The sequence below is a fragment of the Camelus ferus genome, chromosome 31 (assembly GCF_009834535.1).
Source record: "Camelus ferus isolate YT-003-E chromosome 31, BCGSAC_Cfer_1.0, whole genome shotgun sequence".
NCBI lineage: Eukaryota > Metazoa > Chordata > Mammalia > Artiodactyla > Camelidae > Camelus > Camelus ferus.
In genome coordinates, this window is record NC_045726.1 from 8,757,988 (window position 1) to 8,773,764 (window position 15,777).

At 51.4% G+C, this 15,777-nt stretch overlaps 1 protein-coding gene across 4 annotated transcripts in view; it reads right to left on the reverse strand.

Moving 5' to 3' along the window:
- Positions 1-15,777, reverse strand: part of MSRA (methionine sulfoxide reductase A) — a 286,803-nt gene that overhangs the window by 29,084 nt on the left and 241,942 nt on the right. The window contains exon 7 of one of the 4 annotated variants that reach the window (XM_032471092.1): positions 12,508-12,566. The exons of the other annotated variants lie outside the window; for them this stretch is intronic. Within the exon in view, the coding sequence (XP_032326983.1) occupies positions 12,520-12,566 (47 nt within the window). The 3' untranslated portion in view covers positions 12,508-12,519. The remainder of the gene's footprint in view (positions 1-12,507; positions 12,567-15,777) is intronic. 4 annotated transcript variants of the gene reach the window in all.

Here is a 15,777-nt window from a genome sequence, read left to right on the forward strand (position 1 = left end):
ACCCAGGCTCAGAAGCAGCCTACAGTTCCACAGCCCGTCACCAGGCTTTGTCTCAAAGGCTCTTGAAAGAGAGAGGCAGGACCTGGGGCGGCCAGGAGGACCACTCCTGGGATAACGCACTTTTATACTCCTTTTGGTTCCAAGGCGTCTGATACAGTTTCCAAAACATTTTTATAAATGTCAAACTCCTGTCAACCCTAAACCACCTGGAAAGAGATAACTGACAGGCAGCTAAATTAAGGAGCCATAATTTCACTGAAGTGTTTCAGGGACCTTTTAAGCCACAAGAATCAAACTGAAATTGCTTCAGTCTAGCCGGGAAGCTGCCTGAGTACAAACAGACCACACAGCACACACACACACACACACACACACACACACACACACACACACACATAGCGCACACACACACACAGCGCACGCACACACACACACACACACTTTAAAACTGAATCAAGCTGCTGAGGGTAGATCTTAAGGTTTTCACCATAAAAAAAAAAAAGTTTTAATTATTTGAAGAGAGAGATCTATTAATTAGCTTAAATTTGGTGATCGTTTCACAATATGTATGTGTATCAAATCATCAAATCATATGCCTTAAAAATGTATAATTCTTTTGTTTTGTTTTGTTTCTACATGTTTTCATTGAAGTATAGTCAGTTTACAATGTTGTGCCAATTTCTGGTGTACAGCATAATGCTTCATTCATACATGAACATATATATATATTCATTTTCATATTCTCCATCACCATAAGTTACCATAAGATACTGAATATAGTTCTCTATGCTATACACTATAAACTTGTACAATTCTTAATCGTCTTAATGTACCACAATTAAAAGAAATGGAACCTGTGATATAAAACAGAAACAACAAGGACCTACCATACAGCACAGGGAACTCTATTCAATATTTTGAAATAAGCTATCATGGAAAAGAATCAGAAAAAGAACATACATACACGTATAACCGAATCCCTTTGCTGTACACCTGAAACTGACACATCACTGTAAATCAACTATACTTCAGCAAAAACATTAAAAAAACAGAAGTTGTGGATGTGAACTGGAGCTTTTTCTCGTCACAGGCCCTTAGTCACCCCACTTGCCATCCTGAGCTCCCCATGGTCCCCTGCTCACACGGGTGACCCTCCTGACACCTGGGCACCCCCTCCCTGCAGCCCTCCTGCATTCCAGACAGCAGCGCCCCTCCCCGACAAGTCCTGGCTCTGCCAGCACCTGGCCTATGGACCCCAGCAGAGCACAGGCCTCAAACGTTCCCCCTCGAAGGGCAGGTGGCCGAACTAATTTTCCTCCATGGATGCTTCCACAGCCCTAGGGGAGAAAACATGAACACCTGGGAATTCTCATCTCCCATCCCACCTCCCAGGAGACAGCGAACGTTGTAAGGAGGAAAGCACTTGCGGGAAGTTGACTCCCCACCAGGGAGCTAGCTGGCGGTGTGGAGACGGGGACGTGAGGCGGGTCAGCAGGGGGACATCATTGGGACGGGGCAGCCGGCTGACTCTGTCTCACCATCGGCGAGCTGGAGGCAGAGCTGGGCCTCTTCCAAGCACGGCCTTGTCCTTCCACGACTGGGCCGGTATGTCCATTTAAAGAGAAGGGTCCAGAAATGCCATTCTGGCCCTTGAATGGCCTTTGGCCACTCAGGACCTCTGCCACCTGCCAAATCTGAAAACATAGCTGAGCAGTTCGCCACGTGAAGCTGTAGCCAGTGGACCCCAAAGGCCCGTTGGCCAGATTTTCACGAGCTGCTTTGGCAAAGGCCTTTCCTGGCACTACCTTGACAGCTCGAGATCAGGTCTCCAAATGAGAGGCAGGTGTAGAATGACAGCCTCTGGTCATTTTGCAAATAGGACACTCAAGGTGTGCCTCCCTCCCGGCCACACAGGGCCTTACGCCAGCTGCTACCGATGGGTCTTGGCACTAAAAGCAGTTCAAGGGAGACTCTGGTGACAGGAACCTCCTCTAAACCAGTGTGGGTCGGGGGTAACGATGAAGTAGGTCATGGCCCTGGACGCTCACCCTCAAGACCCAAGAGAACCACAGTGGTGGGGGGAGGGGGGCCTATGAGCAGCGCCATCTCTGAGGCCAAAGGCTCCCAAGCTGCCGGCAGTGCTGAACGATCTGGAGAAGCAGCCAGAGGAGGGGAAGGCGGTGGCCCCAACTGCTGAAACCCACAGCCAAGTAACACACAAGGATCCTTGCCCCAGGCCAATAGCCACCGTGGGCCACCTGCCCTCACTGGGCCTGTTTCCTCACCTGTAAGTAGGTAGGAGGAAGCCACATCACACAGCATGAAACGGCTTAGCATCGCTATTCTCCAGTCACATGCTACTTCTCCAGTTCCTATTCGTGATGTGTCCCCTGCAAGCTGGCCCTTGGTATATCTCCCATCTCATAGGATCACACCGGTGACAACGCCTGAGATGCGGAAGGGAGCAGACCAACCCAGCATGACTATTCCAGCCCCCAGGGATGGCCCTCACTTCAGGGGTCCCTGCCACTGTTCCTAGACCTCTAGGGAAAAGCAAAGGTCTCATCAGCTTCCCGAGTGTCTGCACAGCCTCTGCTTCGACACTAAGGACGGGGCAGAATGTAGCACCACGACCTTGACGGCGCGCTGGGGGCGGTGGGGGGGGTGTTCTGCTTGGTGGTTCAACTGAGCAACTGCAGAGAGAGGGCCTGGGGGCACGTGTGCTCCCACCCCGCCAGCCAGGCACCTGGAGAGGGGAGGCCTGACGCCAATGTGAAAAAGTGGAAGCTTCCTGGGGAGGGACCAGCCTGGCAGAGCCAGTTTGAGGATCTAAGCCTCACGGCCCCCTTCCTCCCAGCTCTTCTCCCAAAGTGTTTCAGAGATTCTGCTCCTCAGGCCACTCCCTTCCTGAGGCCCTGGGAACGAGCCCTAAACAGCAAACCTCCCGGCCACTTAGTCAGGGTGAAAGGGCCAGAGACAGCGGGGAAGGGACTGGGTTGTGTTAGGAAGAGGTGGAGCCAAGAGAAAAGGAAGGAGGGAGAAAAACAATGAAATCAACGTAAAGCTAAAAAGACAACACAGGCGACTGGGAGGTGGGAGGGAAGGAGGGCAGAGGTGGGGAGGCTGAGTGAGGGAGAGGCTTGGGGAAGACGCCGCCCTCTTCAGGGGTCACGGAGCATACGGATACAGAATACCCTTCCACCCACCTACCCATCCATCTATCCAAAAAAAAAAAATTGCCCAGTACCTATTGTGTGTCAAGCAGCTTGCTGGTTTTGTTAGAGCAGGCAGGTAGCTAGATATCAGCAGAGAAAGGGGGACGTGGGCAAATGGCAGAAAACCACACATCTTGAAAACAACGGGGGTCCTGGGACAGACCAAGAAAAACAGGATCCTCTGGACTGATTAAAAAAACCACACCTTCTGGGCTGACAAGTGTCCTGCAGGCAGAAGGGTGGGACAGGACAGGAATCCCCACCATCCTAATGTAACCTTTCGATCATTATGACCTCATCCAACTTCCGGATCGAGACTAAATAAGGATGAAAAAACCCCTCCTCCTCACCTGGGAAGGTGGAGCCGGGATGAAGATCAGGAAAGACGACCCCAGACCCCTCCCTGCCAATGAATATTCTGCCCCTTCATTTTTACACCCAGATAACAAGCTTGCCGAGGACACTCGGGGCAGCCACCCACCTGGGTCTGCCCGCTCCTTCCCTGAGAGCGTACTGCCCATCCCTTAATACAACCTTGCTTTGCTTTCTTAAACTCCGCGTCTTGTCTGAATTTTTTCTGCGACAAGACAAGAACCTCTCACCCCCAACAGTTTCTGGATACAGAGAATTGGGGAAAAAAAAAAGTCCTTAGTCTAGAAAAGGGAAGGAATGTAAGCTAAACGTAAATGCATTTTCTGATCCTGGACGGTCCCTAGAAGGGTCCAGAATCTGGGCATTTCACCAGCTACAGGCTAACCAGGAAAAACTGCCCAGGAAAGGCAGCCACACCGTCAGCGCCCTTCAGAGGTCCCTTGGGCTATCCTTAAAGAGAGATTTCAAAATTGTGAATTGTAGCAGCACTCTCAAAGGAGAGTAAGGCCCAGCACCGCGGCCGTCCCCCACCCAGCACAGCGCAGGGAGCTCCCCCAGGGGCCAGGCCTCCTCCTAACCCAGCGGCGGTTGGTCTGGAAAAGCTTCCAGCAGGAGGAAACCCTGCTGGCTGAGTCTTAAGAGCAGGAGTCAACCAGGGATAAAGGGGAAGAGACATTCTAGGCAGGGAGGCGGCTTGTGAAAAGGCAACATGGCCCCAAGCAGGCCAGAGCGGGCATGGCCCAGTCAGATGCGGCTGGAACGTTGGGGATGGGGTGGGACCAGAGGTAGAGGATGCGGAAGTGAGGGACTAAAATTGAGGCAGAAACATGCCTCCCCCGTCATTGATCGTCCCTGGAGCTCTCTTCCCTGCTGCCCCTGAGGCGGGGTGTCCCCTCCCGTTCATCACGGCCTGCTCTCTCCCACGCTCTGGCCCAATCAACATTCATGTTAAAAGCCTGCCCTGGGAGGCATCCGAGCGGAGTCTGTGATCCAAGAGCCAAACCAGGAAGACCCCAGTTGGCCAGGTTGTGAGAAGCAGCGTGGAGTCACTGATACGGCAGACATGCAGATCGCCCCGAGGAGCGGGGACAGTGGCACATGATGGGACCTGGGGTTCACCTTTAGCCCGCATCTACGGATTTATCCCAACAATATCATTTCAAAAGGTCTAGCATTATTTGTATGACCCAAGAACAGTCAGTGGTCTTGTCCAAACAAAGGGACCACCCCTCAGGGCCGTGCTGGTCAAGCTGTGTGTCAGGGCTGTAACTGGGCTGAGCCAGGCTGGGGGGAGGAGGGGGACAGGTGATGCACAGGTGTGGGAGAGGGGGAGGTGAGGCAGCAGGAGAAAGAAGGAGGGGCCTTCCTGCTGGGGACCAGGATGCTCAGGAAATGACCGACAGCAGGCCTGGCACCGGGCAAGGCCACGGGCTCCCAGCCCACTGGGCGGAGGAGGCTCCCGTCCCCACCCCCACACCTGCCCCCCTCTGCAGACACCACCTGCGAGGGAAATGGGAAGACACTCCGTTAACAAAACTCGGCAGACGGGGGTGTTTCAGCCACCATGCGGCACTGTGGATTCAGTATCTGTTCCGGAGGGATTTTTTTTAAAACTTATCTTTTCCATTAAGTAATCTTTTTTGGATAGACTCACGTTGAGGACTGACTTCCAGGGAGGTCGGACGTTGGGCTGACAGGGGGTCACGTGGAACACCCCAGAAGCTGACTTCACCCTGGACAGACAGGCGACCTCTCCAGTAGTGAAGAGAGGCAAGTTGCCAACTGTCTCGGGACAGGGCGGTCAAGCGTGTCAGGCGGGCCGTGGGAGGAAGTGTTTTGCAGTCATTGAAAATAACAAGGATGCAGGTGATGAAGCAACGGGGAAAAAGCACTAGTAACGTTCAGCGAAAAAAGGACAACAAAAAAGAAGTCTCTAGATAATGCCGTCCGCATAAGAAGTACGGGGGCAAATGGACAAAGACCAGGAGAGAGCCCAGAAAAACGAAAACAGTGCCTGTGTCGGAGCAGTGGGACTACGGTAATTTTCAAAGTATCTTCATTGCTGTAGCGTGGTCTTCATAATAAAAATGGTTTTATACGAGAGAGAGAGAGACGATGGTTGTCAAACGATGGGGTCGGGCTGGTGCAACCTGCCTCGGACCACTTGCAGGGCTCGTTAAACAGATTGCTGGGCCCACCCCCCGGGGTTCTGAGTCAGTAAGGCTGGGGTCGGGCCCAAGAAGTCACATTTTGAACAAGTTCCCAAATGACGCTGGTGCCACTGGGCCCACACTTGGAGAACCACTGAGCGAGTGCGTGGTGTCTCTGAAAGTCTGAACTTGGAGATGCTGAGCGGGAGGTCGGGAGATGATGGCCGCAGAGATGATGCCAGTCTGTGTTCTGATGGATGCAGTGAGCCTGGTCACCTCCATCCTGCTCCTGGTCAGGGTCACCCACCCAGCAGGTCACGGGGTTTGCCTCCCTGATCAGAGAGTTCCTCCTGGCTTTTAGAGACCAAGAGACTATTTTAGGGGGTTAGCTGTCAGCCCCCCTAGTTTCTGGGACCTCTCACTGGGCGACTGCTCTTCCACATCTGCTCTTCGCTGTGGTCCCCAGAGTCCGGAACATGAGGACAGCATCGCCAAGACCCACAGGTGATCTAACCCCACTGCCAACTTTCCTGTGTGAAGAGGCCAAGGCCCGGAGGGGAGAAGCCACACCGCTGGCTCGTGGCAGAGCTGAGACGAGAACCCAGGGCTCCCGGCTCCCAGACCCCAGCTCTCTCTCCCGTAACACCCTGCGCTCCCCAGGGTAAGCAGAACCCCTCTGCCAACGTTCAGTTGCTGATAAAGACATCTGCTGGCCTGGCTGCCTGGAGCCCTTCACCCCGAGCAGGTGTTGCTGAGGAAAGCTTTGTGCTGGGGCCAGAACTCCCAGCGTGGGGGTCCTACGCACACTCCACCACACCCAGCTTCAGACTGAGACCCTCCTGGACCACGAGCACCAGTGCTGCCGGGAAACTTTCCGCCTGGTGGGCTGGGCAGTGGGGCTGGGCAGAGCGGGTCCCCGCTGGCTGGCCCTGGGAGACTCAGGGCCCCCATACCCAGCACCTCGTCATTCACGACCCTCCTTTGAAAGTGTTTGGCCAGCAGGAGTTTGCCCTGTGAACTTGCCATAATTAAAGCTGCCCAGAGAGGCCCAGCAGAGGTTCCAGTCTGATTCCAGAGCCTGAAGTCAAGCAGCCCTGTGTTCTGAGAGAAGCACGCTGCCTGCTGTCCCCAGCTCTGGGTCACAGGCCCCCAGCCGTCTCCAGGAGACATTCTGGTGCGACATCTTGCTGGGCAGATGCAAAACCAGAAGGTCGGAAGTGCAGGGTACATATCTGGGTAAAAATATCTACACTCCTTACCTCCTCCACACAGATGCGGCTTTCTCACCCACCCAAAGGCCATGGCTGCGGAGAAGCCACGCCTTCCAACAGAGCCAGTTATTGTGAACTTTTGCTGAAGTGAACAAAGAATCAGTATCTGCTAATGGAAAGAGCTGGCTGCTAGTAATATGAAAGGATCTGGTTCTTAATAGGCCAAGCTGTGCTTCAAACCGGAGGCCCCACATAGATGCTGGCAGAAATCTCCCGAAAGGGGATTCGGGCCACCTTCAGGTTAGGGTTTCGCCAGCCAAGAATGTCAAAGGTAATTAATGTAAAATCCCGCAGGCAAACTGGCTTGGTTTCTACCCGCTGGCTGGGTCCACCTGTGACTTATTCCCCCCCAAACCCTCGTGATCATCACTTTCAGTACGAAGGATCACCAGGGTCCTTCCACACAGCCGCGTAACGTGAGCCACCATCATGAGTTAGGACATAACCCTGCAGGCCCATTTTACAGATGAGGAACTGAGTCACATCCAGGAGGCCTGAACGGCTTACCCGAGGCCTCGTGATGAGTGAATCTGGGCTTTGCCTCAGGCCTCTTGAGCCCCACACCTCTCTGCTTCTTTTATAAACTTTCAGCCAAGGTCTTTTTTTTAACCTACCTTATGCTCAATGAGGCCATGACGAAAGCCTCTACACATCAGTGGTGACTGTCCCCAGGAACACCTGCTTCCACTAGACTAAGATAAGGAAAAAGGCTTCACTCATTTGCCTTTATATGTTCCGCACTCAGCACATGACAGTCCACTGCACACACGCACTGAATGTTTGTAGTTACGAGAGCTGACAACTCAAACTAAACTAAATTAAAACGACTGTAAAACCAAAACTGATTTCAAAACTCCAATAAAGTTAAAAACAGGATTTCCAGGGGGTTTGAAGTGCTTAGTAATAGCTAATACTTATCGTGTACTTACTATCTATCAGGCACTGTTCTATGATTTACATGGAATAATTTACTTATTATTTCCCAAACCCTAGGAGGCAGGTACTCTCATCATCCCCACTGTACAGATTAGTAAACTGAGGCAGCGTGGAGCAGGAACATGCCACATCGAAGAGCACACAGTAAGCGGCAGAGCAGAGATTTAAGCCCAGGCAATAAGGCGACAAAGCCCATGACACTAACATCGTGCTGCACCGCCTCTAACCTGCACTTGACCGGACATGGAGGCGCGGTTCTGAAGACTCCTTGCAATTAAGGGATCCAAGTGGTTTTTGCTGTTTGTGGTCAGAATGTAGAAGCAAAAGCTATGAGGATCCTTCCTCAGAAAACCTGCCGGAAACACCGGCATCTTGAGGAATGCATCCTCTCAAGTGTAAAAGTTGCACTACTGTTTGCCAAGTGATTCAGTTAAAGGAATAGCTGATTTACTCGCTATGTAACAATGAGCTGCTCAGACCATCAGAAAGGTAAGTGTGCAGCCCAGAAAGGGGAGTCATTAACAGAAACCTGAACAAACTCAGGCTTGATGCCTCATCTACCAATGTGGTGCCATTCTGAAAAATCCAAAGCCCGGGGACTAGCTCCCGCTAATTCCCCGCTGGTGCTTAGCGGTGACAGTCCTGTGCCTGCCCTCCATCCCTGCTTCTCCAAACACATCCTGTTCCTACTGAGGCCCCCATGGAACCCCAGGCTCCACAGAGCATCATCCCATTGGGGCATTAGGAGAGGAACAGAAGCACATGAATTCAGTTCTGCAAACACATCTGCGGTAGTGCCCCGGCTGCGGTGTCTTCATCCACCCCAAGGGCCAAAGAGCCATCCCGGGCAGCCATCTGCCGCGCCCGTGCCAGCAGCTCCCAGTCAGGCCACGTCTACATCACAATACGCATGTCAGCGTGCGACAGAGCGGATGCTGCCTTACTTTCCCTAAATGTGTTGGGGGTGGGGAGGAGCAAAGATGCCAGAAAGAGACGAAAAAGCAGGAAGTGGAGGAGCAAACATGTGTCTGTCCACACCAACTGCAAACGTCTCTTATCTATTCAAACGTACAAGAGTTTTCAAAGGCATAATGAGGGGAAAATGGAAACTAAATGGTCAAGCTCTCTGCCTGTTTCAAAGCAGAGACCCTTGACCCAGCCAGCTCCATCTGTGTATTTCCCTCCAACGTACAGTGGGAAGGACACAGAGACCTACCTGGTGGCTGTACCTGTCATTTCCCAGCTGTCACAATTCGGCAGCTCATATAATATTTGAGACTTAATTTACTGATCTGTAAATCAGATCATAACACCTTCCTCACAGAGTTCTGCGAGTCGCACATGTAAGGTGCCCAGCCTGGGGCCTGGCACCCAGGGTTTGCATGATTAATGGTTACTCTTACCTCTAACCCAGCAAGAGGGCCAGGTGGGGTCTGCCTGTTCCCACCGAGGCAGCCAAAAGATCCCACGGCACAAGGCCTCCAGACCTAGGAGAGTCATAACTCCTCTCCCATCTCTATTCACAACCCCCAGATTATACTCTGTGAGTTCACTTCTGTCCTTTTTATTATAAACGCCACAGGCAAAGTGTTCTGGGACCAAAAGGACCCTAGGAATTTGGCCTGGAGAACTGAAGCCCATCAGCCCACTGCACTGAACAGAAGGAGGCTTGACTCCTCCATCAATCAGCCGGACAGCAGGGGAACACGTCTCCACTGGTGTCCCCGTGTTCGTGCATAAGCCAGGAAGGCGGCTGCGCACTGACCGGGGAGGGCAAGCCCCCAGCTCAGGACGCTGATGCGGCGGCATGACTCACGCACCTGCCTTTGGGCTGGGCCCACGGACTTTTCCCAGACCCCTGGGAGCCAGTGGCCGCAACACAGACCCCACAGCCAAGGCTTCGCTTCGGTGGTTTTTACATCCACCCACTTCTCCTGCTCAGATTCCTCCAGAGGCCGCACAGCCCACCCCATCACATCCAAGTGCCCCGTCTGACTAGTAACCCAGCCCATTCGCACTGCTTCCCCCTGTGACACCACGCTCTCTCCTGGGCTCCCCAGAGTTCCACAGACCGCATCTGTCCTGCCCTCCGTGCCTCCGGTCATGCTGGCTTCCCCTCTGAGGCGCCTGGCCTCCTCTCTCTGCCCAGAAAGGCCAATCGTGACCCCAGCCCAGGGCCACCTCCTACCCTGCTTCTCCCATGAAGCCCAGAGGGCGGCAGCGCAGCACCCCATCAAAGCACCGCCACACGGGCCACCGGTCACTGAGAGCCATCTGCTGACCCTTCCAGCCCTTGGTCGACTGGAAGATGACAGCAATGACAGTGACGGTCTCACGCGCTGACGGGGGACTCTGTAAGGGCGTGCTCGTAAACGCACACCCAGCACAGGGCTTGCCACACAGTTAAAGCTTTAAAGGAAATCCGATTTTCAACTTTATTGGCGTTTCAAACCAGTTTTAGCTGTCTCCTTCCACTTTCAAGCCCACCAAAATGTTAATTATTAGTCCCTGACGATTCCAACCTTCTCTTGCCAGTCCCGGAGAGCCGGCAGCCTGCTTTGCATCATTCAGTTTCATTCGTTATGGTTTTTCCCGTCTTCGCTTTGTCTAACTGGAGCCTCCTCCCTTTGTTCGCATCCAGAGACAGAGGTGGGCGTGGACCCGTGTCTCCGGGAACAGTGGCTGTGTCAGTCAGATTCCCCGAGATTCGGTTTAGTTACCCAGAAAGAGGCGAAGAGCACTTGCCCGACTTCCCTTGTGACACGACTGTCACAAGACAAAGCGGTACATGTACAGGCGTCTTACACTGCAGAGCACTACAGATGCGTGAGGAATCTGTTTGTCTTACTTGCAAGCTTGGTGAAAATAATCTCCACGGAGTTCGCTTGGAAAATTACTCTAAGCGCTTTCGGCTCAATGAGGCCTGTGATTGTAATAGTCTATTTCTTAATTCCTAATTGGACCCCCTTGGCTCACACGGCAGCCGCTGCCCAGCAGGGCCAGGGAGACCCAGTGACAAGGCCCGGGGCAGCACTGGAGGTGAAAGGTGGTGGGGCCCACTGGCTGGGTGAGGGCAGCTCGCAGCGCCCGCCAAAGCAGAGGGAACCCCGTGTGCAGAGGCCCAGAGGTATCAAAGCAAACGAAGGAGCTCATGGTAGAGTAAGAGGGGGCTGGCAGGGAACAGGGAGTCTGGCGAATTGTGGACAGTCCCGCACGCCATGCTAAGGAGGCCAAGCCCTACCGTGGCCAGGGGACCAAGCTCCCATCTCTCTTCCCTACCCAGAAGACATGGCTCTTCGCTGCTGTGTGCTTCTGCCCAGGCAAAAAGCTGAGAACAGGACAAACAGCTGTGCCATTCCCAGAGTACAGGGACCATCTGGGGAAGGCCTGTGTCAAACTCGCCTTCATCATGGAGGGGGTCGGGGAAATCGGGGAACGAGGTGCGGGCCAGCTGAGGCTTTAGGGACTGATGACACTCTTTCCAAGTCCAACAGGAAGAAGAACCACGGAGGAGGACTTCTCCCATCATGTCTGCGCTCCCCCAGGCTTAAATCTGCACCACCTCTAAAGGCCGAGACGGTAAATAACTTCCTTTCTGACCTTCAAGTACCTTCTGGCGTTTCTCTCCTTCCCGGTCTTGCCCCCCAATAATACACCTAAAATAACCAACAAAATAAGTTTTATCAGTCACCTCTCATGACACAGAGAGCTCTGTTTCTTACACGGGGCTGCAGAGGGGGTGCAGTGGGTAAGCCTGGCTTGGCAGTGTCCCCAGGGGGTTATGGTCCACCCGGGTTGATGTGATAGCACAGGATGGTGAAAAGGAATCTTCGTTTTTCAGAAGGACTGAAGTCAGGCAAGGAGTCGAATTACGGAGAGGAGACTTGGATCATACTTAAGACACATCTAACGATTAGCCATTGCGTGTGCACATGTATGTGTGACGGAACGTCTCAGAACAAAATGCAGCTGCCTTTTTTAATCCATGGCAACCCTGGCATGTTTGGCAGGAGAACAGATCCACGCACCAATCCACAGGCTGACCTACAAGACCTCAGGAGTCTCAAAGCATTTTTAATACGTTTCCCTCTTTGCTGTGCACCGTGACAAGCAGTGACATTCCCCCAGCATTCCAGGTGCATCACACGGACTGGAGGTGGCAGATTAAGAGAAAAGGGCTCCGGACAAGGGAGAGGCACTTACAGGTCATCAAAGCGTGGGCCCCTCTAGACCGTCATTCTCTGGGCTGACAGTGCAGGTCATACGGTTGCTACCCTCACAGTAATTGTCATCAAGTGAATAACTGAGTTAATGAGCGCTGGCATTCCATTAAAAGAAGGGTATATCCAACGGTTGTGGTGTGAAATCTCTTTCCTTAGAAGCTCAGACATCAGCTGATCCTCTGCCTACCCTGCTATTTCTTGCCCGGCCATATGAGACCTATGTCGCCATATGTAACGGAATCAAAGAATTCCATCTTGAGAACATTCTTATCTTATCTTGGGAAGCAGGGCCACAGAGTAGAACAAGCCTGAAATTTAGAGCCAGAAAATTGAGATTTACCTCCTGCCTTTGTCACTGACCAAGTCGTTTGATTTCTATGAACGTAGTGGACTCTTCAGCTGTAAAACAAAGGTGCTAATTATCTAGAGAATGAAAATGGCATGTGAAAGCATTTTTGAAGCTGCAAGACATGATATAAGTGTTGGTTGTTATTAAACCAGAAAGCAAAAATAACGACAAAACAGAAGTTTATAAAGGTGTCTACCCTGACTGAGGACTCAACCCTTGCCGATGACTCAACGTCAAGTTTCTTCTTCAACAAGAACAGAACATATGCGCCAAATACCCATCAGGGAGGAGATGACGGAACTCTGCCTGTGTGGGTACCTCAGTATGAATTCATGGTTTCATAACCACATGGGAGAATGTGTGAATGGCTGTTCCTCCTTTATCTGCTACAAGTTATGTAAGGATGATTTTAAACCTGGAACACTGATGAGTAATTCTCATTTCTGTTTTTCTTCCTGTGACTGTTTTTAAAAACATGTTTTATGATTAACGGGCCGTAACTAACCTGAAGAAATGATTAAGTAATGCACAAACTGGATGACTACTGATGACCATTACCTAGCAAGTATTAAAAATTATTTTAACCAATGCCCCCTTTTAACAACAGCTTTCATTCTAAAACCAAATTGTGATCTACTGTAAATTCCTGTAGTTCTTTTTACATTGCCTGCATTTCTGGTGGACTTTGAGAGCATAAAGCACCACAAATCAAAGACAAGCAAAGGCCGAAAGATGACCTCCCTCTTAACCGCATCAGACAGTGATTTATACACTGTATGTAAGGTTGGTCTCCAGAGGTGGCATTTGGTTTGCTGTATTTATATTTAGTCTTGAAATTCCTGTCTGTTCAGATCTCTTACTTGGTCTGCAATTAAGACACTCCACCACTAGGTGGCAGGAGTGTCACAATCATGCTGTATCCAAGGAAGATTCTGTCTATAGCAGACAGAATTATATACTATAATGGACAGAATTAACTGAGAGGGAGAACCTTTTCTTCTTCTTTAAAAAAAAAAATTATAAAAAGAGCCACATTTCAACAGTATTTAAAAGACTACTTTATTTTTTAGTATTTAAGGTAAAGAAGTATTAAACCATTATAACTTTACCTTAACTACTCAACCTTAATAACTCGGTCACTGCTTAATATAACCGTTTCTCCCCTAGAACTGAAAGCAGAGTTCATTTCAAACTAAGAGACCTGGGCCTGGATTCTGACACTTGTCCTCTTGGCCTCTGAACGTCATGTGTGTTGTTTCCACACCCCTGTGGGATGTGGTCCCTTGTTGGCACAGCAGAGTCGTCCTGTACCCACGAGAACGCTGGCATCTTACTAAGCTGCTCAGAGACAACCGGGGGGGGGAAGCCTTGCTTTGCTCTCCTGGCTACCAGATGAGCTGGAGGCCCTTCAGAGCTGACGGTCCCGTCTCCCAGACAGCAAGGGAAAGCGGGGACAGACAGGTACAAGCACCCCATGGGCAGCAAACACCACGAATCCTTTCACTACATGGAAGAAAGTCATGTTCCGCTCTCTCCTGGGGAGAAACATGTCTCCTGCTCAAGGGAATCTTGAGATGTCAGCTCATTTAAATATAAGCTCTCTCTCTTTGCGGTTCCCTTAGTAACGACTCTAACTCAGGGTCAGATACGAACAGTCTCACAGCTGCTTTAGAAAAAAGCTTTTATCTTTTATCACAAAACAGTGTGTCTTGCAGATAGCACTTGTGCAGATAGCTAGGCAGAGTTTTACACTGGCTTCTAGAGGGTTCCATCCCAGAAGCCGTCGCGGGCGAGGCTGAGCGGGACCCGCAGCCTTCCCCTAGGCCTCCCGCGGACCAGCGTCTGCAGTCCTCAGAGGGGCCCACGCTTTCACGCTCCCATTTTGCAAAGGAAAACACCTTTCAGGAAGTCCAGCAACAGTGCTGCATCTGATCTCGCTTAAGTTTTTAAAAATTGGAATTCTTTGGACTAGACTTTCAAGGCAAGGATTGGGGAGAAGGTTTTTAAATGATTCAGTCTGTAAAAAGGAGTTAAGGCTACTTTAAGCTTTAAAAATGTCTCGTCATAATGACCATTGTTTTATGTACTAAACGAAGAACAGACGTGAGGGATCTGGGGGTCGGGATGGGCGTTTTCAGGCGCACTTGGACCAAGCTCCACATCAGTGGCGCATCCTTTCTATGGCTTCGTGACACATGGTCATTCTGCTGCCTGGTCCTCGTGTGCAGGGCGTTCACTGCTTCTACTGAAGCGCAGCTCCACTTGCTTGGAAATCCTTCCTGATGGGCTCAACAGCGGTCCCCCTGCTCCTGAGCTTGGAGGAAGCCAGCACACCCTCTCTCCCTTCCAAGGACAGCCCGTCGGAATCTTGAATGTGGCCATCACGCCTCACTTCAGTGTTTTCTTCCCAGGCCAAATGGAAGCGCTTTCTCGAGTCTTCCTCCTAAGGCCTCTCTCATCTTAGCTGCCCTCCTGCAGGTGTGTTGGGGGTGTCAGGGCGCTTTCAGTGGTCACTGGTACTGAGCACGTGCCCCGGGGTGCAGCAGCTCACGGAGGCCTGGTCACGGCCCGATTCAGAGCAACCAGTTCAGTTCACAGGAGCTCTTAGGCCCTGCGGTTCCAATCGGCCTCTGACGCGAACTTGAGGTGTGACTCGGGAAATCTGACCCCTCTGTGCCTTGGTTGGATGATCTTTATAATGACAACAGTGGCTTCGCAGGGTTACTATTAATAAACTGAATTAAATCACATTGGATCAGAACATTTATAAGGTACCCAGTACAGCGACTGGCCCCTAAGCACTCTTGTAATGGGGAGAACAGATCTGCCTCCATATTGGATCTGTGTCTTTTGCTTTAACCTTTGTATTCTGTTGCTTTTGCTACAAGTTAATCATTGAAGGGAAGTTACCTACAGGCTTAAGTTATACATAACGGCCCATCTCTGGGAACCCTGCCTCCCAGATAATGAGCATTAGGCTAAAATACCTGGGTTTAGCTCATAGGAAACCTCCTGACCAGACTCACCTTTAAGTGGCTGCAGGAAGGAAGAAATTAACACCCCCCTCCAGAGTCCGGCCAGAACCAGGGCTTTGCTCCCTCCCCTTTTAGTGCAAAAGAAGCCTGAATTCTAACTCAGGCAAGATGGTTCTTTGGGACACTAGTCCAGCACCTTCTGTCTGCTAGCCTTCCGAACAAAGTCACTATTCCTTGCCCTAACAACTCAACCCTCGATTTATTGGCCTGACAAGCTTGGACTTGG